The sequence below is a fragment of the Periophthalmus magnuspinnatus genome, chromosome 6 (assembly GCF_009829125.3).
Source record: "Periophthalmus magnuspinnatus isolate fPerMag1 chromosome 6, fPerMag1.2.pri, whole genome shotgun sequence".
NCBI lineage: Eukaryota > Metazoa > Chordata > Actinopteri > Gobiiformes > Gobiidae > Periophthalmus > Periophthalmus magnuspinnatus.
This window is the reverse complement of record NC_047131.1, coordinates 33,749,047-33,775,760: the sequence shown is the minus strand read 5'-3', so window position 1 is coordinate 33,775,760 and position 26,714 is coordinate 33,749,047. Positions and strand designations below refer to the sequence as shown.

At 44.9% G+C, this 26,714-nt stretch overlaps 3 protein-coding genes across 4 annotated transcripts in view; 1 reads left to right on the top strand and 2 right to left on the bottom strand.

Moving 5' to 3' along the window:
* Window positions 1–2,815: 2,815 nt before the first annotated feature.
* Window positions 2,816–4,767, bottom strand: LOC129456295 (pro-neuregulin-4, membrane-bound isoform-like). Of its 2 annotated transcripts, XM_055222262.1 has the most exons (5): window positions 4,732–4,767; window positions 4,587–4,651; window positions 4,367–4,460; window positions 3,368–3,549; window positions 2,816–3,065 (listed from the first exon to the last, which is right to left on the bottom strand). In XM_055222262.1, exons 2-5 carry the CDS (start codon window positions 4,594–4,596, stop codon window positions 2,932–2,934), a joined length of 420 nt encoding a protein of 139 aa, XP_055078237.1. In that variant the 5' UTR covers window positions 4,597–4,651; window positions 4,732–4,767; the 3' UTR covers window positions 2,816–2,931. The 2 variants fall into 2 exon arrangements, with proteins under 2 accessions (XP_055078237.1, XP_055078236.1); XM_055222261.1 differs by lacking the exon at window positions 4,732–4,767 and having other exon boundaries at window positions 4,587–4,684.
* A 2,030-nt stretch (window positions 4,768–6,797) lies between these two features.
* tmem266 (transmembrane protein 266) lies at window positions 6,798–20,518 on the top strand. Its single transcript, XM_033968377.2, has 11 exons — window positions 6,798–7,262; window positions 8,319–8,397; window positions 8,928–9,107; window positions 11,909–12,063; window positions 13,434–13,507; window positions 13,931–13,987; window positions 14,529–14,667; window positions 15,497–15,612; window positions 16,411–16,582; window positions 19,291–19,353; window positions 19,423–20,518. Exons 2-11 carry the CDS (start codon window positions 8,387–8,389, stop codon window positions 19,950–19,952), a joined length of 1,497 nt encoding a protein of 498 aa, XP_033824268.1. The 5' UTR covers window positions 6,798–7,262; window positions 8,319–8,386; the 3' UTR covers window positions 19,953–20,518.
* etfa (electron transfer flavoprotein subunit alpha) overlaps window positions 19,518–26,714 on the bottom strand; it is an 8,032-nt gene continuing 835 nt past the window's right edge. Inside the window, exons 2-12 of the mRNA XM_033968372.2 lie at window positions 26,236–26,385; window positions 26,077–26,158; window positions 25,401–25,483; window positions 25,229–25,328; window positions 25,002–25,112; window positions 23,735–23,836; window positions 23,591–23,659; window positions 23,437–23,519; window positions 22,117–22,182; window positions 21,400–21,480; window positions 19,518–20,903 (exon numbers count right to left, since the gene is read on the bottom strand). Coding sequence (XP_033824263.1) covers window positions 20,871–20,903; window positions 21,400–21,480; window positions 22,117–22,182; window positions 23,437–23,519; window positions 23,591–23,659; window positions 23,735–23,836; window positions 25,002–25,112; window positions 25,229–25,328; window positions 25,401–25,483; window positions 26,077–26,158; window positions 26,236–26,385 — 960 coding nt within the window. The 3' untranslated portion in view covers window positions 19,518–20,870. The remainder of the gene's footprint in view (window positions 20,904–21,399; window positions 21,481–22,116; window positions 22,183–23,436; window positions 23,520–23,590; window positions 23,660–23,734; window positions 23,837–25,001; window positions 25,113–25,228; window positions 25,329–25,400; window positions 25,484–26,076; window positions 26,159–26,235; window positions 26,386–26,714) is intronic.

Sequence of the window (26,714 nt, the reverse complement as noted above, 5' to 3'; positions counted from 1 at the left end):
GGACAGAGAACGGGTCCTCTGCTGCTGTTGCTTAGCCGAGTCTCTCCCCGTCAGCTGTGCTCGGTTTAGAAGTCTAGCTCACATACGGCACCACCTTCCCCGCTTCAGAGGTAGGATGTGGATCATGATGCGCACCCGCCCTCCTCCCTGGTTCAAGCGCCACTGCTTGGGGTTTGGGAGCAGGTCCAAGTGTAGCTCCCTCCCCCTTCTCCACCCCTTCCCTGCACAGGCACCGCTGTGCTGGGCCTAGCAACATCTAGCATCGCACAGGCTGATACCGATGAGCCAGGAGCCGAAGCCTATGTCTCACAGCACACGGTTAAGACCGCTGTCTGTGTCAGTGAATCTTACAATGACGAATCTCATGCTGTCCGCGACATCTGTCCTTGGCCACATTCTCCTTCGCACATCGCAGACTGCAGAGACTCCCTTCTTTCTTCAGATAAACGTGTTTAAAGATTTTATTATGTTTTATTAGTTTTAATGTCAAAAGTGATTAAACACGTCAAACCTCCTGCTGCTTCTGTACTTCTGCTGTTACAACAAAACCAGCTCCTCACTGTAAGACAAATACATTTTTATTATTTGATCCTAAACCCTTGCTCATGTCTTCTCTGTGGTTTCCGTCCTCCTTCCCTTGCCTCCTCTGAGCTTTGGGACACAACATGGTATAACTCATTTGATTGACAGCTGAAAAGTGAATGAATGAGGAGAGGAAGAAAGGAGAAGGACATGAGGAAACAGAATTGAGACGCAGCCAATGACTTAACTGTCGGGACTTCCTGGAGCTATTTTTTCTGGTTCATCTGACAAAGAGCCACAGGTCACACCTCCGAAAACATGTGGAGACGTGCACGACTCACATCAAGCTGGTTCCTCGGCATATTTTGTGGCATTTGATTAAAACATAAAACAAAAGTCTCTGCCAACGCTGATAACGGTTTAATGAAGTAACCGCCCTTTACTTTGTCAGAAAATAAGTTGTAGAGTTATTTCATTTTTTTTTTCTGCACGACATAATTCCATATACAGTGGGGCTAAAAAGTTTTTAGTCAGCTGCCAATTGTGCAAGTTCTCCCACTTAAAAAAATGAGAGAGGCCTGTAATTTTCATCATAGGTTCACTTCAACTATAAGAGACAGAATGGGGGGAATGAATTAATTAATTGGTAAATTCCTCAGTAAAATAAGTATTTGTTCACCTACAAACAAGCAAGATTTGTGTCTCTTACAGACCTGTACCTTCTTCTTTCAGAGGCTCCTCTGTCCTCCACTCGTTCCCTGTATTAATGGCCCCTGTTTGAACTCGTCCTCAGTATAAAAGACACATGTCCACAACCTCAAACAGTCAGACTCAAACTCCACTATGGACAAGACCAAAGAGCAAAGGAACCACAAACAAAACTGTAGACACCAGGCCCCGAACACTCAATCTGCAACAGGTAAGAGCTGGAGTCAACAAATCAACTGTGGAGCAAGTATTACAAAATGGAACAAGACCAAGACCTGGGGCTCCACCAAGATCTGACCCCGTGGGGTCAAAATGACACAAGAACAAAGAGCAAAAACCCCAGAACCACACGGGGCGACCGAGTGAATGACCTGCAGAGAACTGGGACCAAAGTAACAAAGGGACCATCAGTAACACATGACACCACCAGGGACTCAAATCCTGCAGTGCCAGACATGTCCCCTGCTTAAGACAGGACATGTCCAGGCCCGTCTGAAGTTTGATAGAAGCATTTGGATGATCCAGAAGAGGATTGGGACAATGTCATATGGTCAGATCAAACCAAAATACAAGTTTTATTTTTGTAAAAACTCAACTTGTCGTGTTTGGAGGAGAAAGAATGCTGAGTTGCATCCAAAGAACACAAGACCTACTGTGAATCATGGGGGTGGAAACATCATGCTTGGGGGCTGTTTTTCTGCAGCTTTGGGGTTGTTTGGGGCTGTTTTTCCCTTTTTCTGCAAAGGGAAAAACAGCCCCAAAGCATGATGGCCAGGACGACTGATCCGTGTAAAGGAAAGACTGAATGGGGCCATGTATCATGAGATTTTCAGTGAAAACCTCCTTCCATCAGCGAGGGCATTGAAGATGAAATGTGGCTGGGTCTTTCATCATGACAATGATCCCAAACACACCACCTGAGTTAACAAAGGAGTGGCTTCATAAGAAGCATTTCAAGGTCCTGGAGTGGCCTAGCCAGTCTCCAGATCTCAACCCCATAGAAAATCTTTGTAGGGAGTTGAAAGTCCGTGTTGTCCAGCGACAGCCCCAAAACATCACTGCTCTAGAGGAATGGGCCAAACTACAGCAACAGTGAAAACCTCTGGAGACTTACAGAAAACGTTTGACCTCTGTCATTCCCAACAAAGGGAATATAAAAATTACAGGCCTCTCTCATCTTTTTAAGTGGAAGAACTTGAACAACTGGGGCTGAATCAAAACTTCTTGCCCCACTGTAACTTACTTCATATATTTGATATACAGGGCATAGCCCAGATAGAGGTGAGTTAAATGAGGTAAAAAAGATGTGTGTGTGTGTGTGTGTGTGTGTGTGTGTACATACGTGTATGTATGTGGGTGTGTGTATTTATGTGTGTGTATGTCGGTGTAAATGTGCGTATATTTGTGTGTGTGTGTGCGTGTGTGTTTGTGCGTGTGTGTATGTGTGTGTATATGTAAGTGTGTTTGTGCGTGCATGTGTGTGTATATGTGTGTTTGTGCGTGGGTATGTGTGTATGTGTGTAAATGAGTGTGTGCTCGCCCATAAACTACACAAACACAAGTCTCGAGGTCATAAATATATTTACAAATGCAGATTTGTGGTTATAGAAATAAATTCATGATGTTTATAAAAAAACATTCCAGGTGAAACATTGAAATGTTCCTCGTGTGACACCGGAGCCCCGGAGCGTCCGGCACAGGTCAGACGTTAAATTGTGTGTGTCTCGTCCACACAGTGCAGAGTCCAACATCTGACCCGTCGTCACGCTCTCGTGACTGTCCAGCACCGCCGCCGGTCACTGCTGCTCTGCTGCATTTGTTCGATCTGACGCCCCCTGCAGGTGAACACGAGATGCATTTTATAAACACACAGAAGAATCAAATATATGCAACATATGGAATTTTGTAATAAAGAAAAAAACTTAAATAAATCTACTAAATTACAATTGTGTTATATTTTGGTATTTGTTATTATTTTTATTTATGTATTTATTATTTATAAATGTATAATTTATTTATACATATTTTTTTTTCTTAATTCACAAAGGCCTGCAGTTTACATTTTGGACAAAACGCAGAAAGAATTAACCCCGCACTTCCACCCAAACACTGAGAAAGTGACTTTTGGCTGTTTTACCACTTTTGCTCCGTTGGCTCTTCTTACTCTTGATGATGTAATAGATAAGGACCGCCACCGCCACGGCGATGAGGATGGCGATGATGACGACAGCTGCGATGAGCCCGGAGTTGTGTCCGCTTTGAGCGCTGGTGAACAGGCTGAGCGTCTCGCAGCGCCCCCCTGTGTACATGTGCTTACACCTGCAGCAGATGGCACAGGTCACATGATGCAGAACACACCTGTACGTCTTTGGACAGGTGAGACGCACACCGCTGAGGTCATTTACAACTACGCCACAAAAAAGTTTATTTCTATAACATTTTTAAACAACTTGAGCTGACCAAAGTGCTTCGCATAAAAGTATAAAAAAACAAATGTACAGATAAACAACACACAGGAAAAAAAACACACCTGTGTGTCCTGGTGTTAAATACCAGGGAGAAGGTTCAGGCTCAAACAGAGTTAAAAACTGATTTTGTCTCAATGTCTCATGTTCATTTTGGAATTTTCCCCTAAATCTCAAAGACCTTTTGCATTTTTTTTTTTTTTAAGATGGCAATTGAAATACTTGTTTGTTAGCAAAGATAAGGCACATTTATGATAATTGAAATGAACAAACAACAACTTTAAACTCACAGTCCGGTGTTTGTGAGACGAGGATGGACTTAGGCCACAGTCAATGGGTTTATTATTGTTTATGCTTTCACCTCTTTAATAATGACACAGCACATGAGCAGGTTAAGCCTTAAGCAACACTTTAGTTTAGAGTTACACACTGCTTATAATCCCAAAACAATCAAAGGCCATTTAAAAATGCTTTTAATTAGGTCTAAATCCATCAGACGTCACAATGGGGGATTTATGGCCATAACTTCCATAAAAGCTCCTGGTTTGAAACACACAAGACAGAACACCACAGAGTGTGACTTACACACACAGAGTGTATGTGTGTGTGTAGGTGTGTGTGTATAGGTGTGTGTGTAGGGGTGTGTGTGTGAGTGTGTGAGTGTGACTTACACACACGAGAGTGAGTTCATGGCGGGGAGTTTATAGCAGGTGCCTCCGTTCATGCAGAAAGTTGCCTCCTGCCCACTGCACGTGCTCCCGTGCTCTACAAACGACAAGAGCTGTGAGCAAAAACACAAGAGTGTAAAGACGGCCCAGAGATTATGACCCGGCCCGTGACCCGGCTCGTGACCCAACCCGTGACCCGGCCCGTGAACTGTGTGGTTCTAACCTGCCATCATCAGCTTTCTTTGGGCTTTGGCTGAATCAAAACATCAACACAACAAGAACTCAGACCTACAGAAGAAATGAGGTTGTAAAATTCTTCAGGCAAAATCCAAATGAGAAAAACAACACCAAACCCAACCAGCTCCTACCTGCACAAACAAACCAGCTCCTGGTGGAAGTGGAAGTGACTCAATGACACGCAGATTGCGCAGAATACTTTTGTACGTCCTGAGCACGTGGGTGTGTCCATCCTGCAAAAATGTAGCGATAGCAGTTCGTTCACATTGTGAATGCGGATCTAAACTACGGCCTGTACGAAACTGCATTCTCCACATCTTTGTGTGGGAAGAACACGCACAAGTTTAGACAGAAACTTGGATCTACAAAGGAACATGAATCAGACCAACGGCTCTCAGAGGCACCGAGGCACTGGGACAGAGGCACTGGGACAGAGGGACTGGGACAGAGGGACTGGGACAGAGGGACTGGGACAGAGGCACTGGGACAGAGGGACTGGGACAGAGGCACTGGGACAGAGGCACTGGGACAGAGGCACTGGGACAGAACAGACAGAGGCACTGGGACAGAGGCACTGGGACAGAGGCACTGGGACAGAGGCACTGGGACAGAGGGACTGGGACAGAGGCACTGGGACAGAACAGACAGAGGCACTGGGACAGAGGCACTGGGACAGAGGCACTGGGACGGAGGGACTGGGACAGAACAATAATAATAATAATAATACATTTTATTTATAATGCACTTTACATTCGAACAACAAATCTCAAAGTGCTACAGTAAAAAGACATTAAAAACAGAAGACAATTAACATTAAAAAGAGAGACAATTGGTGTAAAAGCAATAAAACAATAGCCAGGTGTTTAGCTGTAGGCCAAGGTAAAAAGGTAAGTTTTAAGTCCTCTTTTAAAAGCATCCACCGTCTGTGGAGCCCTGAGTCTGGGAGGGCGTTCCACAGACGGGGAGCAGCCACTGAAAAGGCTCTGTCGCCCATGGTCTTGAGCCGTGTCCTGGGCATGACCAGACGGTGCTGTTGGCCTGACCGAGTCTTAGTGGAGGTGTGTGGTGTGAGCAGTTCAGTGAGGTGGGGGCCACACCGTGGAGACAGTGATGGGTGTGTAAGAGGCACTGGGACAGAGGCACTGGGGCAGAGGCACTGGGGCAGAACAGTACTGGTACTCATCAACGGGCTACCAAGAGCCGATACCAAGAGCCGATACCACTGCAACTGTTCTGCCTCTTGTTTGACTCACAGCTCGCCTCTCCACAGAGCAGTGAGCTCTGAGCATAAAGCTGCACATTCTCTGTTCTGCACATTCAGTGCAGCTTTAATCACATGTGACTGTTTCATGAAAGATATAAATATTTACGAATGTAAAGGTTTTTTAAGTTCACAGAGGACATCAGCTCAGTGCTCGTGTTTACAGTAGTAGCATGCTAATAATGCTAACGATGCTAACGATGCTACGTGACGCTTTCTTTGTTTTTGCTGCAGTGAAACTTATTGTAACTGACAAACAATTTACCGACTGAACAGAGCTTTTAAAAGAGGCACAGCAGGTCCACATTGGTCAAAGTGTGGCCATGGTAAAAGTAAGTATCCACCCAGAGTGCACCTGGAGGGGAGGGGTCCTTCACACTGATGTAAACACAAAGCTGTCCACACCACTGCCCGATTCAAAAAAATGTAGCAGCACATATCTAGGTACAGGAAATAAAACACATCTAATCATTTAAGAAGGATATTTAGACCAATATAAACACCAGAGCACTGTTTAGTTTTCAGGAAAAAAAAAACTTTCCAATCATTATTTTCAATATAAATGTGTGGGCTCTTGGGGCCCCCTGATGGCCTCGGGGCCCTAAGCAGCTGCTCAGTCTGCCTCTGGGCTGATCCGGCCCTGGGCTCATGGAAGGAACCTGCCTCTGTGTGTTATTGTAACACTGACCCATAATAACCTTTATCTGGACATAAAGAGTCTGTCTGAATTGTTTTTTTCTGTATTTCTCATGTAAAAAACAAAATAATAAAAACTTCCTCTTTTTCTGTGTGGAGCAGTTTGGACGATGCTCTATTTGCTCGGTGTTTTTTAATAACAAGGAGCTGTTTCCATCAGCTCTGCAGCTTTGCACAAGTTAAGACCCAGGGGCCCGCGAGAGCTTCATCTCGTGGTCTCGTGCGTGAGCGACTTATCGCGAGGAAAAACGAAGGTGACTGTTTTCCTCAGTCGACGCATTTAATGGCATTTGTTTGTGACAGTGTCTCCAGGGCGCGCGGACCATCGCACGGATCATTTCTGTTTCTCTGGATGTGTCTAGTTCAAGCTGCGGTCGTTTTAACCTCTGCCTGGCGCACGTCCGTTCAGCTCCTGGACAGCTCCTGTCTCCCTCCTGTCTCCCTCCTGTCTCCCTCCTGTCTCCCTCCTGTCTTCCTCCTGTCTCCCTCCTGTCTCCCTCTTGTCCTCGGATGGATTCCGTGATATTTGCACCGGGGGAGCAGCGCCAGCACATTTTATTCCGCTCTGGAGACTCGGTTTTGAGTCAGTGACAGCTGTGCGCTGTGCCTCAGCATGGTCCGGAGGAGACGCTCAGGAGACGTGGAGATTGTGAGACGAAGCCTGTATCCCAGCATCCTCCACGCGCTGCATCCTGGTCTTCATCGGTGAGAAGTGAAAATGTCTCTGTCCTTTGCACGAGGCGCAGGACGAACCAGAACATGTTGTTCAGTGTAAAACGAGCGAAGGCAAAGGCTCAGCACGCGCAGGAGATTTAAGGCCACTGCACAGAAATAAGGCAAAGAATAAGCATAATAATGAGGCTAATAAGGCTAATAATAAGGCAAAGAATAGGGATAATAATGAGGCTAATGAGGCTGATTTTGGTCCGGAGCCGGGGCTCTGTTTTGAATCTGACGCATGTAAATTAATTTTACAATGTTCTGGACACAAACAGTCAGTGTGCAGTGTGTGTGTGTGTGTGTGTGTGTGTGTGGGAGGGGGGGGGGGGGGGGGGGGGGGGGGGGTCTCACCTGTCTCCTCTCTTTCTCCAGTCTCACCTCTCTCTCCTGTCTCACCTCTCTCTCATCTGCCTCTCCTCTCTCTCACCTGTCTCACCTGTCTCACCTGTCCATGCTCTGTCCACGCTCTGGTGAGGACAGACAGATACTTGTGAGTCATGGTGGCGCTCTGCTGATGTCTCACCCATCTCACCTGTCTCACCTGTTTCCTCTTCCTCTCACCTGTCTCACCTGTCTCTCCTGTCTCACCTGTCTCACCTGTCTCACCTGTCCATGCTCTGTCCACGCTCTGGTGAGGACAGACAGATGCTTGTGAGTCATGGTGGCGCTCTGCTGATGTGACCCTTTTCACTTGGGCATCAATGACAGTCTGTTCAGGGGCACAATGACCCAGCATGCATTGCACTTGCTATGCAAGAGAGAGATGACCCTGAGCTCCGAGACTGGAGTGGTGTAAAGTGTACGAATGTTACGAGTAAAAAAGTAAACATACAAACTCATCTGTCTTTTTCACTTTTTTAAAGTGTTGGACTTGGTTTTGTGCAGAGCATTAGTTTTGTGTAACGCCGCCTCTCACATGCTCCAAAAGTGCACAACTTCAGAGGAGCCATTTTTGTAGAAAGGATCAAGGCAAATGGAAAATGTAGTAAGAAAAAAAATACAAATGAAATAGTAACAAACGATGATTGTTCTGTTTATAAGTGTAATGAGACGGACGACTGCAGCAGGAGCACAAGATCTGGTGTGAACATCAGGAACAAGACCTCATCATGAGCAACAAGTAAGAACACCTCACTGTGCTGAGCTAAAAGGAACCAGGCTGAGGACTGAGGACTGAGGGCTGAGGACTGAGGACTGGGGCTGAGGACTGAGGACTGGGGCTGAGGACTGAGGACTGGGGCTGAGGACTGAGGACTGAGGACTGAGGACTGAGACTGAGGCTGAGGACTGAGGACTGAGGACTGGGGCTGAGGACTGAGGACTGAGGACCGGGGCTGAGTGTGTATGACCTGTGTGTGTGTGTGACCTGTGTGTGTGTGTGACCTGTGTGTGTGACCTGTGTGTGTGTATGTGTGTGTATGAGACTGAGTCTGGGGCCTCATTCTCACCAGGTCTGTCTCGTAGAATGTGCCGGACCTAAAGGTCAGGGCTGTGGGGGGAGAGGATCTGGTCAGTCAGAAAATGCAGCTTTGAGTAAATCTGTCGTGTTCTTATTCTTCATAGATTCTATAATGAGCAGAGTCAGTACCACACAGTACAAATATACAAATATACAAATATACAAATATTACTACTGTCCCTTTACCACAGGGTCCCCCCACAGCCCAGGGCCTCAGATTTGGAAGTGATTTCAGCTCAGGTGGAAGATGAGCCACAGCGTCTGGCTCCTGTTCCTCTGGTCAGCTTTGCCTACAGAGACCTCCCTCTGGACATGTCCCTCGCTGGATCTCAGCTCATCTCCAACCCAGACGAGGACGACAACCGAGACGGGTGAGTCTTTACAAACACTCGAATATTTCACAAATGTTTAAAATGTTACTCTGCTGCATAAAGCACAAGATCAGGGCGACAGTGGCTCAGTGGTTGAGTGTTGGTCCCAACCCGAAGGTCAGAGGATCGAGTCCCGCTCGGACCAAGTTCTGTCGTTGTGTCCTTAGGCAAGACACTTCACCCACATTGCCTAGTATGAAAGTGGTGTGTGCGTGAATGATAGGTGGTGGTTGGAGAGGCCGATGGCGCAGATTGGCAGCCTCGCTTCCGTCAGTCTCGCCAGGGCAGCTGTGGCTACAATAGTATCTGACCATCACCAAGTGTGGAAATGAATGAATAATGACTCTAGTGTAGAGGCTTTGACAAGAGCATTACAAGTGTAAGACATTATTATTATTATTATAGATCACACTCAGGGTTCAGTTTACAACAGTAAATATGAGTTTTTATATGACAGACAGATATAAGGCAGTGTCCAGCAGCGATCTGACCAGAACTGAAGAAGCGGCTTGTAGGAGTGAAGACGTTTGTCTGCGGCTTGGACGAGCAGCCAAACGTCTTCACTCCTACAACAATTTGTCCAGTTGACAGATTTAAACTTCGTCTTTTGCTTTGGATCAGACCTGGACGACTGGGGGACGATATAGACACTTTGAAGATTTACATTTTTAAAAGTTTATGTTGTGAAAATAGAGAATCTTTTATCCCTATCCCTGCAAAATTCCTAAAAATGCATCACATTCTATGGGAGAATTCTGTCCGGGCCCAACCTCCCGGGAGCTGCAGTACCTGGAGCGGCCACTAGTCGACGTTGGCCCAGGACGTAGGGGGAGTTTCTTGTTTCTTATATGTGTCTCTAAACTTTCTCTGCACCTTTTACTACAGTGGTCCCATCCAAAAAGCCCAAATCATCCCAAAGGGCTGATATAAACTAAATTTCAAATTGTTTTGTATGAAATTAAACTTGGCAAAACCAATGAAAGGTGAAGTTTCGTGTTTCCGTCTCTGGATATTCTTCTAATGAGTTTATTATTAAAATGGAGAGTTTCCGGATGTGCTCACAGAGACGTAGAGCCGATATGTGAGAGTGAAACTGCTTTGAGATTGGAATGTTTGATAGAAGGATGTGCGCATTCCTCCGCACAAGCCCTGAAAAATGATCAGTATGTGAGTGTTCAGACGACGCCATTGCCTCGATTGGCCTGTGGCGTTTGAGGTTTGAGGCCCAGAGTGACCTCTGCCCACAGCGTCTTTTTTTCTAATACAGTTGTAGGCCTTATGATAAACTATTATATCAACTGGAACAACCTGGCATGGGGTTAAATATTTACTGTTTGCACATTTTCTTTGCATTCATGGTGATATTTTTGTTATTTATTTTGTAAAATGAAAATATTTAAGCTGTAGAGGGTTGAAAAAGTCACTTCTGTGGCTAATTATTGGTTCATTCTCCTGTTTATCTGTAGCTCAGGCATTTTAACGATACTTTCCTACATCATTTCATATATCATACTTCATATATTTGATGTGTTCTGTGTGTATATAAAATGTAAAAAGTAGTAAGTACTAGTAGTTTTCTTTATTTTTACTTCATTTCACATATTATATACAAACAGAAGACGTCAAATATATGAAGCAAAATGTTAATGAAGAAAATTTCTGTGTCTCTCAGTCGTTCAGGTCTGATCCATCGCAAATATTAAATCTGTCACTGGACTAATCGTCGTAGGAGTGAAGAGGTTTCGCTGCTTGTCCAATCCACTTTTTCAGTTCAGGTCAGATTCCTGCTGGACACTGCCTTATATCTGTCTGAAGGTGGCGCTAACGACACTGAAACTGTAAACTGCTTTTGTTTACAGTTTTTGTTTGTAGGCTCTTACACTTAGTGTAGGACTCTTAAACTAAGTGTAAGAGTCCTACTTAACGTAGTCATTCAAACAATAGGGCTAGTCAAGATGCTAACACGTGTGAAATCACTCATTAGGGGCTTGAATGACTATTATGTAGCAAAGAAATACAGTTAAATAGCTCTACTAAATATTAAAAAAAAATAAAATAAAAAAATAAAAAAAAAATTTTGACAAAGGGTGGAAACTTTGAAGATTTGAATATAAAATGTAAAAAATGGCCCTGGACGCCTCCCTAGGGAGGTGTTCTGAGCATGTCCCACCGGGAGGAGGCCCCGGGGAAGACCCAGGACACGCTGGAGGGACTATGTCTCTCTGGCCTGGGAACGCCTTGGGGTCCCACCGGAGGAGCTGGAGGACGTGTCCGGGGTGAGGGAAGTCTGGGAGTCCCTGCTTAGACTGAGCCCCCGCGACCCGGCCCCGGATAAGAGGAAGAAAATGGATGGATGTAAAAAATGGGTAGTTGCCTGGTTGTGTGTGACCTGTGTGTGTGGGTGTGTGTGTGTGTGTGTGTGACCTGTGTGTGTGTGTATGACCTGTGTGTGTGACCTGTGTGTGTGTATGTGACCTGTGGGGGTGTGGGTGTGTGTGTGTGTGTGTGACCTGTGTGTGTGGGGGGGGGGTGTGTGTGTGTGTGACCTGTGTGTGTGTGTATGACCTGTGTGTGTGACCTGTGTGTGTGTGAGGGGGTGTGTGTGTGTGTGTGACCTGTGTGTGTGTGTATGACCTGTGTGTGTGACCTGTGTGTGTGTATGTGACTTGTGTGTGTGTGTATAACCTGTGTGTGACCTGTGTGTATGACCAGTGTGTGTGTGTATGGCCTGTGTGTATGACCGGGGTGTGTGTGTGTGTATGACCTGTGTGTATGACCTGTGTGTGTGTGTGTATGTGCAGGTCAGACTGGCTGAAGCCGTGCTGTGGACACGGCGCCTCCTTGTGGCACGTCTGCCTCTTGTCCGCCGGGTTTAACTGTTTCCTGGTCCTGTGTGTGATCGTGGTGGTGCTGCTGCTGACGCTGGAGCTGCTCATAGACACCACACTACTGCAGTGTGAGTATGCTAATGCTAATGCTAACGGCTAAACTACACAGACACCACGCTACTGCAGTGTGAGTATGCTAATGCTAACGGCTAAACTACACAGACACCACGCTACTGCAGTGTGAGTATGCTAATGCTAATGCTAATGGCTAAACTACACAGACACCACACTACTGCAGTGTGAGTATGCTAATGCTAATGCTAACGGCTAAACTACACAGACACCACGCTACTGCAGTGTGAGTATGCTAATGCTAACGGCTAAACTACACAGACACCACGCTACTGCAGTGTGAGTATGCTAATGCTAATGCTAAACTACACAGACACCATGCTACTGCAGTGTGAGTATGCTAATGCTAATGCTAATGGCTAAACTACACAGACACCACACTACTGCAGTGTGAGTATGCTAATGCTAATGCTAACGGCTAAACTACACAGACACCACACTACTGCAGTGTGAGTATGCTAATGCTAATGCTAACGGCTAAACTACACAGACACCACGCTACTGCAGTGTGAGTATGCTAATGCTAAACTACACAGACACCATGCTACTGCAGTGTGAGTATGCTAATGCTAACGGCTAAACTACACAGACACCACGCTACTGCAGTGTGAGTATGCTAATGCTAACGGCTAAACTACATGGAACCATGCTACTGCAGTGTGAGTATGCTAATGCTAATGCTACCGGATAAACTACATGGAACCATGCTACTGCAGTGTGAGTATGCTAATGCTAATGCTACCGGATAAACTACATGGAACCATGCTACTGCAGTGTGAGTATGCTAATGCTAATGCTACCGGATAAACTACATGGAACCATGCTACTGCAGTGTGAGTATGCTAATGCTAACGGATAAACTACATGGAACCATGCTACTGCAGTGTGAGTATGCTAATGCTAAACTACATGAACAACATGCTACTGCAGTGTGAGTATGCTAATGCTAATGGCTAAACTACATGGACAACATGCTACTGCAGTGTGAGTATGCTAATGCTAATGCTAACGGCTAAACTACATGGACACCATAGTACTGCAGTGTGAGCATACTAATGCTAACGGCTAATGCTAAACTACAGAACTGTTTCCACTCTTACTGCTCAGCCTGTATTACTGTGAGCTGAATTTAACCAATCACGTTAAAGTTTGACGTCTCAGGCGTAAAAGAACCTGACAGAAGCCGACCAATGAGAGGCTGAGTTTGAGGTCACAGCTGCATTTAACAGAAAAGCAGTGAATATGACCCCATGAAACCCAAATAAGACCTGGTGACATCATCAGAACAGTTTTTTTTAATCAATGTTTTTACAACAGAACTTCAGCGGCTGATTTACTCTTGAATCAGGTGTTTTTGTCGTTGCAGTTCATAACGCCGTGCAGTTTGCCTGTGTCATCCACTGGATCAGTCTGGCTATTCTTTCTGTTTTTTTCACTGAGGTGAGTTTTTAGTGATGGGCTCCAGCCAAAGTGGGTGTGTCAAACGAAACCTCCAAATGAACCGTGGTTGAGAAACGAGGAAGTCACATGAGCAAGACGTCGGTTTGTGTGAAATCAGAAAAATCAAGAAACACACTGTAGATGTGAGCACCAAACAGTTTATTCATTTTATAACCGACAAAACATTCAGACTGGTAGGAAACCACAGTCTTTGTATTCTGTGTAATACATGAAGCTCCCCAGTAGGTGGCGTGATGCTGAGGCTGTTAGTTTACTAGGCTCTTGCCTCACAGCCACATGGTTCTGGGTTCAGTTCCCGGGTGAAGCCTTTCTGTGGTCAGTTAGATCAGTTTATTTGATTTAAATAAAATAACTTTTCTTAAACAGTTTGAAATCATAATGACGTCGTCCGTGTGTCTGCAGACGGTGTTCCGGATCGTGGTGCTGGGAATCTGGGATTACATCGAGAACAAAGTGGAGGTGAGGCCCTGCGGTGTCGCCCCTTAGAGCAACAGTTATATTATTGATACTCTGCAGTGGCGTCACACTGGGGGTGTTCCACATGTATCTCTATGGCGGGATGTTCAGCAGTTACCATGGTGATACAATGCAACATGAGTAAACACTGCCCCCAAAAGTTTTAAGATCTGTCTGAAAAAATACAGAAGTGTTTTAAAGAGACATTTTGAGCTCATGGTTCTGTTTAAGAGTTTAATTTTACACAAAACGGTGAAAGTGACTCACTCAGAAACTGTCGGCTAATGCTAATACTAATGCTAATGCTAATGCTAGCTTGTGACTGTAATGTTATTTGAGAGACTTATTTAACAGCGCAGATCACCTCTCCTGTTGTAGTTCCATCTAAGTCAGTTTTTTATGATCAAATTGTGTTAAATCAAACTAGAGTCACAAAGCTTCAGACAGAGCAGTGCCTACAGGTAGCACCACATCCCCAGGGAATGGTGATGACCTCAGCTACAAATTACAAAACAGTTGTATTATAGCCTTCCTCTTGTCCCAGGTGTTCGATGGAGCCGTCATCGTCCTGTCCCTCGCCCCCATGGTCGCCTCCACGGTGGCGAACGGCCCCGGCAGCCCGTGGGACGCCATCGGCCTCATCGTGACGCTGCGCATCTGGAGGGTCAAAAGGATCATCGACGGTGAGTGTGCGAGAGCGCGAAGGAAGCAGATGACATCACTACACTCAGAAGCTTAAAATGAGCGGCGACGTTATCTGAGTCACTAAACCTGAAACGTGAAAGAGCTGAAACTTTCTCTCCTTAAAGGTCTTTTATTTTTTATTAAGAAAAAACTGACTCTCATGAGCTTTAAGTCATGTTCTACTGCTGTTTCCTCCTCAAAAACAGACCTGGAGTTGTGTTTTGTTTCATTCACATGTTTGAGTCACTTTATTATTAGTCTGTTACATCTACAAAGATCAAAACGCTCTGTTCCACCTTGTGATGTCATCAAGTGGAAGTTTTCAAGTGAACTCCTCCTTTTACCTTTAGTTCAGTCGAGATAAGAGACAACTCCAGGACTGAAATGATCCAAATGATTCAGTGGAGCACTTCCTGTATCACCACATGATGACATCACAAGGTGGAACAGAGTGTTTTCAGTTATAAATCTGCAGGTTTGTGTGTTAAACATGTGAGAATGAAACAAAACACAACTCCAGGTCTGTGTGTGACGAGGAAACATTAAACAGATCAGAGAGTAGCTAAATATGGGCTCTTTAAATAACGTGTTTGTGAGCTCTTTAGCGCTCCCTGTCGTTAGCTAACAAGCTAGAAACGACTTTCACTTCTCTTTTTGCTGAATAAAGATAATCTAAGCAAATAAACACATTTTGTCAGTAAAACTGTTCATAGTTCTGCCCCAGTCTGAACACTGAGGGGAATTTGTCAAATAAAATGATTTCTGCGCATAACGTCCCGGGGCATCCTGCATAAACGGCACACTGACACTGCGCCCCCTGTGTTGTAGCTTATGTACTGCAGGTAAAAGTGGAGCTGGAGCTGGAGATTCAGCAGTTTGAGAAGGCCAAAGCCATTCGAGAGGAGCAACTGGAGCGGCTCACGCACATCTGTCAGGAGCAGGCCGTATGTGCAAAGTTTAATCACTAAACAGCCACTAGAGGGGGTAAAGAGCTACGTTTAATCACTAAACAGCCACTAGAGGGGGTAAAGAGCTACGTTTAATCACTAAACAGCCACTAGAGGGGATAAAGAGCTACTTTCTGTCCCAGTGTGTTTAGAAAGGTTTATTTACACACCTAAATGTTAAGGTTAATATTAACACTTTACAGATGATGTCATCAACATTCCTTGGAGGTATTACGCTAACTGTAGGCACTTCTCTGTCTGAAGCTCAATTATTTAAACCAGACTTTAATCTGAGTTTTGTTTTAACTCAATCTGACCATAGGGAACTGATTTATCTGGAACTACAACAGATGAGCTGATTTGTGCTGTTAAACAAGTTCCTCTTCAATAACATTACAGTCACAATCTAGCATTAGCATTAGCATTAGCATTAGCATTAGCATTAGCCAACAGTTTTTCAGTTGGTCACTCCCACGTTTTTGTGTAAAATCAAACTCAAGATCAGATGGAAAATACTTTTACTTTTCAGTCCTGTTCAAAAATGTAGTGGAGTAGAAAGTACAGATACTGCTCTCAAATGTACTCAAGTAAAAGTAAAAAAGTACACACTGTAAATGTACATAAGTACAGATACATAAAAAGTACAGTACTTTATACTTGTACTTCATTACCTTCCTCCACTGATTCTGAAACATGTCAGTAAATGCATCTCTTTCTCTATTGTCTTTTTTTAAAAAGGAGTTAAGGTGTAAAAGGCCAAATGTTTTTGGAGTAAATGTCCGAGTGTTTGTTCAGTTTGAGATTCGACAGCTGAGGGCCCATCTGGCACAGCAGGACCTGGACCTGTCGGCCGAGCGAGAGGCGGCTCTGCAGATGCATCGTCTGTGGGGAAAACGCAACAGCAGCTTCCAAGAGGTGGACGAGCCGAGGGGCCCGACCAGAGCCCGGGGGCCCGGCGAGGCCACAGGTAAGCCCAGGGTCAGAGAGAGAGAGAGAGAGGGTTTTGTCCATGTGAGGGCCAAACGTGAGGGCCAAATGTGAGGGCCAAACTGAGGGCCAAACGTGAGGGCCAAACGTGAGGGCCAAATGTGAGGGCCAAACGTGAGGGCCAAACTGAGGGCCAAACGTGAGGGCCAAACTGAGGGCCAAACGTGAGGGCCAAACTGAGGGCCAAACTGAGGGCCAAACGTGAGGGCCAAACGTGAGGGCCAAACGTGAGGGCCAAATGTGAGGGCCAAACTGAGGGCCAAACGTGAGGGCCAAACTGAGGGCCAAACTGAGGGCCAAACGTGAGGGCCAAATGTGAGGGCCAAACTGAGGGCCAAACGTGAGGGCCAAACTGAGGGCCAAACGTGAGGGCCAAATGTGAGGGCCAAACTGAGGGCCAAACGTGAGGGCCAAACTGAGGGCCAAACTGAGGGCCAAACTGAGGGCCAAACTGAGGGCCAAACGTGAGGGCCAAACTAAGGGCCAAACGTGAGGGCCAAATGTGAGGGCCAAACTGAGGGCCAAACTGAGGGCCAAACGTGAGGGCCAAACGTGAGGGCCAAACTGAGGGCCAAACTGAGGGCCAAACGTGAGGGCCAAACTGAGGGCCAAACTAAGGGCCAAACGTGAGGGCCAAATGTGAGGGCCAAACTGAGGGCCAAACGTGAGGGCCAAACGTGAGGGCCAAACTGAGGGCCAAACGTGAGGGCCAAACTGAGGGCCAAACGTGAGGGCCAAACGTGAGGGCCAAACGTGAGGGGCAAACTGAGGGCCAAACGTGAGGGCCAAACGTGAGGGCCAAACTGAGGGCCAAACGTGAGGGCCAAACTGAGGGCCAAACGTGAGGGCCAAACTGAGGGCCAAACGTGAGGGCCAAACGTGAGGGCCAAACGTGAGGGCCAAACTGAGGGCCAAACTGAGGGCCAAACTGAGGGCCAAACGTGAGGGCCAAATGTGAGGGCCAAACGTGAGGGCCAAATGTGAGGGCCAAACTGAGGGCCAAACGTGAGGGCCAAATGTGAGGGCCAAACTGAGGGCCAAACGTGAGGGCCAAAGTGAGGGCCAAACATGAGGGAAGCAGCTTGATGCTTTAAAAAAAAATTAAAATATATAATAATAAAAAATAAAATAAAAGTAAAGTTGACGCTTTTTCACCTTAGTTACACCTTTTACCCAAAAATTTAAGGAATCCAGTGATTTACTGAACTCACCTGATTTAGGACACAACTGCTCAACTTGGCCGTGTCCAGCTCAGTTGCAGGATCTTTCTGTCTGTGTTCGTCCTCGATTGTCGTAGTTTATTTGTTTTTTGTTGTGAACAAATGGCCAGTACACGATGTGGTCCTTCGTAGTTTATTGTTTGAAAAACATAAATACTGGTCAGAAAACCACGGCTCAGCACGTACAGAAGCACAAGAACGAGTCACATTAGCATCTAAGAGTCACACGTGTCCAGTGCTGTGTAATATGTTGGACAAATATGAGCTCATAAATGTCCCAAACGACAGACGACAGACAGAATAACAACAGAGTTAAAGTCAGTGACCCGCCCTGTGGCCGACTCTCATCAACGGGGCACTTATCACTACTACCACAAGAGGGCGCTGCTCTACATGATCCTGGGGTTTTTATTTCACTATTGTGTCTGTAAATCAAGATCTGAACATTAATAACAGACAAATCAGGTCCTTCTGTCCCCGAGGTCGCTCCTGACAGCATCACACTCAGTCCACGTCTTTATACAGTGTCTGGGGGACACAAAGACAAACAGGGGAATTTACAAACAAGGGCAACAGAAGGTCAAAAAACTGTTTGGCTCCCCGTTACCCATGATGCATCTGCACGGGTCTTAAATAAGGAGCCATAGACCAAAAATAATACAAAAACAAACATTATTAAGGCAAAAAGTGGGATTCATATTAGTAAAAATGAATAATAATAATATTGTCTTACACTTGTAATGCTCTTGTCAAAGCCTCTCAAAGCTCCACACTAGAGTCATTATTCATTCATTTTCACACTTGGTGATGGTCAGATACTATTGTAGCCACAGCTGCCCTGGGGCAGACTGATGGAAGTGAGGCTGCCAATCTGCGCCTCCGACCACCACCTATCACACACACACACACCACTTTCATACTAGGCAGTGTGGGTGAAGTGTCTTGCCTAAGGACACAACAGAACTCGGTCCTAGCGGGACTCGATCCTCTGACCTTCGGGTTGGGACCAACGCTCTACCACTGAGCCAAAACAAAGAACAATATAAATAGATCAAATTATTTAATTAGTAAATAATCGTGTTGTGGCTCTAGGTCCTGAGCCGCTGTGTTTGGACAAAGTGTGAATGTTTTTCCAGATGCGTTTTCCTCATTGAGAAATCCAAACATGAACGACGATTGTCTTTATAGAATATGTGGCAAATAAAGGTTGAGTCAAAAGACAGTTTGTCCACAAACACCTGGGCTTGTTCATTAAATCAGGTGGTGTTTATGGCAGTACATCTACCACAAAGAACAGACCAAAATAAGCACTGATCATGAACTTGAGTAAATATTAAATGTGGATTAAATGTTGAGTGTCTGTATAAAAATGTGATCATCACCAGTTTAGGCTCCAACATCCAAATAAAGTTGTTTTTTTTTTACAGAGTGGCCCAGTTTTCTACTTTTTTTGTTTTTTGTTTTTCAGATCACAGTGGTCAAGACGATATGAATAATTACATCAGTCAGTACTACAGTGAGCCCAGCAGCGGTGAGCTCAGACACACAGTTTTCTACCCAGAATTCAGTAGCTACAGGCTCATTTACATTTTCTTTGCAGACATGGGCGTCCCAGACCCGGCCGCCAGAGTCATCACCACAGCGGCCATCGACGTGCACCTGCCCACCAACCCCAGCCAGCTGCCCTCCACCCTGGTGAGCGCAGAGGCCATGAGCTCAGGACGTCTCCACCCGACAGAGAGCTCCGTCAGCGAGGCCTCCAGCATCGACTGCAGCTCCACCGTGAGAGAGGCCTCCACCTCCACAGACTACCCCCCGCCCTACAGCAGCCCTCTGGTCAGGGGCAGTCCCAGTGCCGTGGTGCAGGAACTGCTCTCCTCCCTGTCTGAACACTCCTGTTTAACTCAGAAAGGTTTAGATCCCGTCAACCTCAAACCTCCCAGTCCGACAGGGTCCACGAAAAGCAGCCCTGAAATGGAACACAGGCTCAACATCTACAACAAGAACCAGGAGAGGGCACTGCACGGGAAAGCGCTCATCCAAGTGCAGAGCAACGAGCCGCTAGTCGACGAGAAGCATAGACTCATGGAGCCGGTGCAGGTCTCGCTCAAACGCCTCTCCAAGACATAACACACACTCGCATACATAACACACACGGAGCCGCTGGAGTCTCCGGGAGCTGTACTCTCCTCTGACGGCTCAAACCACTCACCTCTTTCAGGCTACTCTTCAGGAACAGACATTAACCAAAACTCTGGAGGCTTCAGAGCAGACTCCATGTGATCCTGCTGAAACACATGGCTCGTTTGATACCCTTTGTAACAGTTTAGATGCAGATTTTACTAATGAGCTCTTTGTAACTTAAACATTTGTGTTGATTTGACGGAATTTTGTGGAAAAATCTTTTATTTGGTTTAAATCGCTGTGTTGGTGCCATAAGGGGGATAACGATGCTACAAACTACCTACCTGTAAAATGAGCCATACGAGTCTCCACCTGCTGTTTAGCTGTAGATATAAAACCATCGTTACAGACAAAACTAAATGACTTAGGAGCTGCTGCTGACGACCAACTTAATTTGTTCAAAATATTTCAAACTTATCTTGTTTATTCTAACATGTTCCCATGCTCACTAAAAATAAGACTGTACAGGGATTTAATACGCATATGAATAAAAGATCAAATTAATGAGTCAGAGCGCTGTATTTTAAATCACTTTTATTACCAGAAAAACCCAAAGTAGATCTGCTATTTTGAGTCTTTTTTTTATTTTTTTATTAACGAGAATAAAACCAGGCTCTGAAATAAGTAGAAATGACACCGGTGTTGTTCTACGAGCCTCTTTGGAGCTGCTGAGGGAGACGTCTCTGCGCCATGGGATTAATCTTTGTATTTGAATATTTCACATATAATTAAATATATACAGATCTACAGATAACAGCCTGTCCTTTAGGTGGCGCACTCTCTCAGCCGCTCCGTGTGCCCCACAGATTCCACAAGAACATCAGAATGACGTAGATGAACACTCATTATTCCCATCTCACTCCATCACTTCAAGGCTTCAGTCATCTCTGGGACAGCCTAAAAAGATTCAACAAATGAAAATCTAAATATTCACTCGAAATGAATTGGAGAACGAGACTAAAATGAAAGAATTTAAAATGGTTCAATATTACACAAGTTATGTTCTAAAGCTGCTCCCTCCTCAAAAACAGACCTGGTGTTGTGTTATTCAAAGATGTGTGAATGAAACTAAACACTTTATTATTAGTCTGTTACATCTGCAAAGCTCAAAATGCGACGTTCCACCTTATGATGTCATGAAGTGGTAGTTTTCAAGTGAACAGCTCCTTTTACCTTTAGTTCAGTCGAGATAAGAGACAACTCCAGGACTGAAATGATCCAAATGATTCTAGTGAAGGTGGAGTTTAAAAACACAGTGGAGCACTTCCTGTATCACCACATGATGACATCACAAGGTGGAACAGTGTTTTCAATCTGACAAGTCATTGGCGTGTGCATTAATTCACCAAATCACATAATGATCCTGATACTGTTGAGTGACACAAACATTTACCTTGAAAAGATCAGCGACCAGGCCGTAGTCCGCCACTTGGAAGATGGGCGCCTCTGGATCCTTGTTGATTGCGACAATAGTCTGAAGAATCAAACAATAACGTAAGTGTGTTTTAGTAAAAGGAGTCGTTCAATCAATCATAGGCGCTTTAAGATTATATTCATGATTTTACTATAATAATATTAAGAAATCGCCAAATTAAAGAAAAAATATTAAAGTTTCAAATGTTACTTCCTGGTTGGAAATAATGACATCATGCTGTGAATTCAAACTGTTACCTAGCAACCACCGAGCCAAAAATCCTCTAATGTCAGAGATTAATATTTGATGAAAATAAATACTTCATATATAAGAAAACACCTTCACTTTGTACAGATCAGTATCAAAGTGTTCGTTGAGCCCCATTTACACAGAATTCTCCCAGTGTGATGTCATCAGTGTGATGTCATCAGTGTGGGACTCTAAAATAAAATTACTTCCTGTCATTTTCAACATATTTTTCAACTTTTATTCACAAACTTCTTGATTGATGTAAAACTATCATTTATATTTAAACTGATTTTTATCTCATCAGATTAAGTAAAAATTTGAGGATCATCAAAAACACTAAAAAACTTCACATTTTACATTAAAAATCAGCTCTTACTTTGATAAAATAAAGCTGTATATTTGACCTTGATCTAAAATGGAGAGATTCAAATGTGTTAGATTTGATACCTTGCTGTCTTTCATTCCAGCGAGGTGTTGAATAGCTCCTGAAATCCCCACAGCGATGTACAGCTCCTGTGAACGTGAAGAGACTGAGCTTCACACAAACAACACAACTCCATCGCACAACAACACAACTCCATCGCACAACAACACAACTCCATCGCACAACAACACAACTCCATCGCACAACAACACAACTCCATCGCACAACAACACAACTCCATCGCACAACAACACAACTCCATCGCACAACAACACAACTCCATCGCACAACAACACAACTCCATCGCACAACACGCACAAACGAACAAAAACTACTTCAAAATGATGGAACACCCTTGTTAATAAAACGTCTTTCCCGTTAGCTTACGTCAATGAACAGCACAAGTAAAACATGACACGATGACAACACACGGCATTTAATGCGCCGTCACCACGGCAACAAACTGAAATGTGTCACCTGTGAAAAGCCTGGTCACTTTTGTAAATGTCTAAAATGAGTTATTTCAACATTTTAAATGACGCTCGTCCCTACATCCCAGTGGAGCGTTGGTTTACCAGATGTGATGATGATGTCATGATGATGTCACAATGATGGCCACAGAGCAGTGATACAGAATGTGATTTAACTGATGCCGGAACTACTTGTGCATCATGAAGTATTAACGTATGACAGTTACCAATGGAATAGGCTCTGCGCACAACAGCGCCCTCTACGTCCTGACCAGTTTTATCTATGAGGTTTTTAACAAGTCACAATAAAAGTAATAAATGTTTAAAGATCAGACAGTGGACAGGAGCTGCAGGTGGGTCAGGGATCAGAGGTCAGGAGGTCAGGGGGTTAGGGTCAGACAGTGGACAGGAGCTGCAGGTGGGTCAGGGATCAGAGGTCAGGGGGTCAGGGTCAGACAGTGGACAGGAGCTGCAGGTGGGTCAGGGATCAGAGGTCAGGAGGTCAGGGGGTCAGGGGGTTAGGGTCAGACAGTGGACAGGAGCTGCAGATGGATGTCACATGTTAAACACTACACAAATAAAATGAACACTTCACCAGAGACACTTCTGTGTGTCCCAATGCTAATGCTAATGCTAATTTTTGAGCTATAATAAATAAACAACACAAACTGAACTATTCTGCATATAAAAATAACTGGGTATTCTTTATTTTAATTAATTTGAATAGGTTGTTTATTTCGTAAAGCGGCTGTTTGCTTTGAGACACAGTGAGCTAGCTAGCGTGCTAATGTGCACAGAGCCTGTTCTCACTGTGGTATAAAGAACAGTCACAAACCGTCCTGATGCTGTTCTGTTAAATAGTGAATTTTATACCGGTGCAACAATTTTTCCAGTTTGTCCGACTTGCATGTCATTAGGCACATATCCGGCATCTACAGCAGCTCTGGAGGCACCAACTACAAAGAAAAAAAATAATAATGATTTTATAATTTTATTCACATTAAAAAAACAGTGTGCCATAACCAACCTGCAGCATTCAACTTGTCAGCAAGATCATAAAGCAGTTTAAAGTTTTCCCCACTCTTCAGTCCTCTGCCTAGAACAGACACCAAACAGTCACCAGAAATATTTCATTTAAAAAATCTAAAAAAGTATTTAGTCCAAAACCCACCTCCAGAAACGACCACCTTCGCACTGGTCAGCTCTGGACGATCGCTCTTGGTCAGATTCTGCTCAAGCCACTCTGAAACGCCCACAGCTGGAGCGGTCGCCACTGAGACATGAGAAAGTCTTTACCACATTAATCATTTTAATTAGTCCTACTGAACTTGTGTCTCGATGGTTCTCATCTTTGTGGATCATTTTGTTATAATTTACACATTTTAAAATGACAATATTCATCTAAAACCACTAAAACAAGTCCGCTGACTTCTGAGTTAGAAAATTCTGGTGTCCAATAATAGCTGATGTCGCCATAAACATCATCTCAATAAAGCACCGCATGCTGTAGCGCCCCCTACGGACAGATGCACATCACACTAGAGCAGAGCATTTTTTTCATTTGTACCAAAATAACGACACAACACTGACGAATCCTACGAGTATCAAGGATTTAGAAAATAAAACTGGAGAAGGACGTGTGGACATCGCAGAGGGCGTGCCACAGGGGGCGTGCCACAGGGGGCGTGTCACAGGGGGCGTGCCACAGGGGGGCGTGCCACAGGGGGGCGTGTCACAGGGGGCGTGTCACAGGGGGCATGCCACAGGGGGCGTGTCACAGGGGGCGTGTCACAGGGGGCGTGTCACAGGGGGCGTGCCACAGGGGGCGTGTCACAGGGGGCGTGCCACAGGGGGCGTGCCACAGGGGGCGTGTCACAGGGGGCGTGCCACAGGGGGCGTGCCACAGGTGGGAGTGTCACAGGGGGCGTGTCACAGGGGGCGTGTCACAGGGGGCGTGTCACAGGGGGCGTGTCACAGGTGGGAGTGTCACAGGGGGGCGTGCCACAGGGGGCGTGTCACAGCGGGGGTTAAACAGGGGTAGATTGACAAAATGGCGTCTTGAAAGTAATTGATTAAAAATTACTGAAACATGAATCACTCCAGACACTTCAGGTGAGTAAATGGTGAGAGGGAAACAACTATATCATAGTTAAAAACTGAAAAGTCCATTTACAGAATATGTCTGATTTAACTCTAGGTCTATAATGTTCCACTAATGGGGTGAATCTGTTAGGGTAATAATTTTATTTTTCTTTCAAAATACTTTTTTTTAAGATAAAACGTTAGTAGTATTACAGCAAAAACACACATTTTTCAGTGCAGAGAAAAAATGGAAAAGCGTTTGTATCGCCCTCTACTGGCAAGAGTGGGAACCTGCCATTTCACACATGAATTTCAATCCTTTGAAAAGTTCAGACGCAGCTTTAAAAGATGAATACCTGTTTCAGATGCAGCGCTGCCCCCGTCAGTCGCTGCGGCTTCAAATGACGTCCCTCTCACAGTGAACACCTTGACTGGATCATTACACTTCACAGTACTGACAGCATTTCCTTTAAATAGAAGAGAAACAAACTTACAAAAGCAATGGACACACAGCACTGTCAAATTCTACATATTATGCAAACATCTGCTCATGTGCATCCTTCACAGCCGTTAAGTAAAGTACCTGCATAGATCGTTCTGACAAAAGTGTCTGGAGTCTTGATCTCAATTATATCTGAAATTGGGGCCACATCCAACTTGGCTGCTACTCTGGGCAAGAGATTCTGACCAAAACAGCATTTTAAAATAAGTATAAATACAAACAAACAAACACTTTAATTAATGCAGTAAAATACCTTTCCAAACGCAGACGCACCAGCACAAATGTGAGTGAAGTTAAACTGCTTTTGTGTTGCCAGAACAAGGGGAGTTAGCTCCTCTGAAAAGCAAATTTATTTTTATTTGTAGATAAGACAATACAACAAATCAAAACATAAATCATCATCATAAATTTCATACACTAAAAGAGCAGAATAAAACCCTTTCAGTCACAGCAGATAAACAGAACAGTCTGAGCCTGGATTTAAACATTGTCAAAGTCGAGACCTGTCTCACATCTTCAGGAAGAATGTTCCAGGTTTTAACTGAACAAAACTGAAACACTGATTCACTCGGTTCAGTCCCCGGTTCAGTCCCCGGTTCAGTCCCCGGTTCAGTCCCCGGTTCAGTCCCCGGTTCAGTCCCCGGTTCAGTCCCCGGTTCAGTCCCCGGTTCAGTCCCCGGTTCAGTCCCCGGTTCAGTCCCCGGTTCAGTCCCCGGTTCAGTCCCCGGTTCAGTCCCCGGGTTCAGTCCCCGGTTCAGTCCCCGAGAGACTTGTTCACAAGCAGAGCTGCTTTAAAGACTATTCTCTGAGCCACAGGAGCCAGAGACCTGAGCACTGGACGCATGTGCTCATAAGAAACACAACATTCTTAGTTCAAATAGATTTTGTTTTACTACCGGTGCTAAAATTGTAATTTCAGAGAGGCATACCTGGAAGTCCACCTTTGTAACAGTCGTGCTGAGCCACCAAAACCTTCTTTACCCCCTGGACTTTGCTCAGCTCCTCTGCGACCTGAACAACACCAGAATTAGATGTGGATAAAAACTAAACACACCAAGGTCAAACCTCTGTCTGTATAGTTTTTTTACCTTTGCACAGTCTGTCCCAGCAACCAGACAGGACACCTCTCCCCCGAGTTTACCGGCAGCAGTGATGGCGTTCAGGGTGATGGGCGTTAGCTTCTCGTTGTTGTGCTCGGCGACCACCAGCGTGCTCTGAAACCGCTGGATGAGACTCGTCTGCAGAGAACAGAGGTCTGAGGTTAGGTTATGTTCAAAATAAGGACTAGCTTTGAAACGGCAGCAAAACTTCACTTCACAAATCTTGTACTGTGTGATTCTGTAACAGAGGTTATGCAGGTTATGCAGTGACATGATTTTATTATAAAAAAAGAACATTCCGACTGAGTGGCTCTGAGGCAGAACTATGAGCAGAACAAAGTCCATGTCAGTGAATGTGAGTTTACCTCTTCACTGGTTTTCTTCTGTTAATTTTATTTTCTTGTTTTAAAGTCAGGACAAACTAAACATTTGGCACAGTTGTAAACGTTTATATTAGTTATTAAACT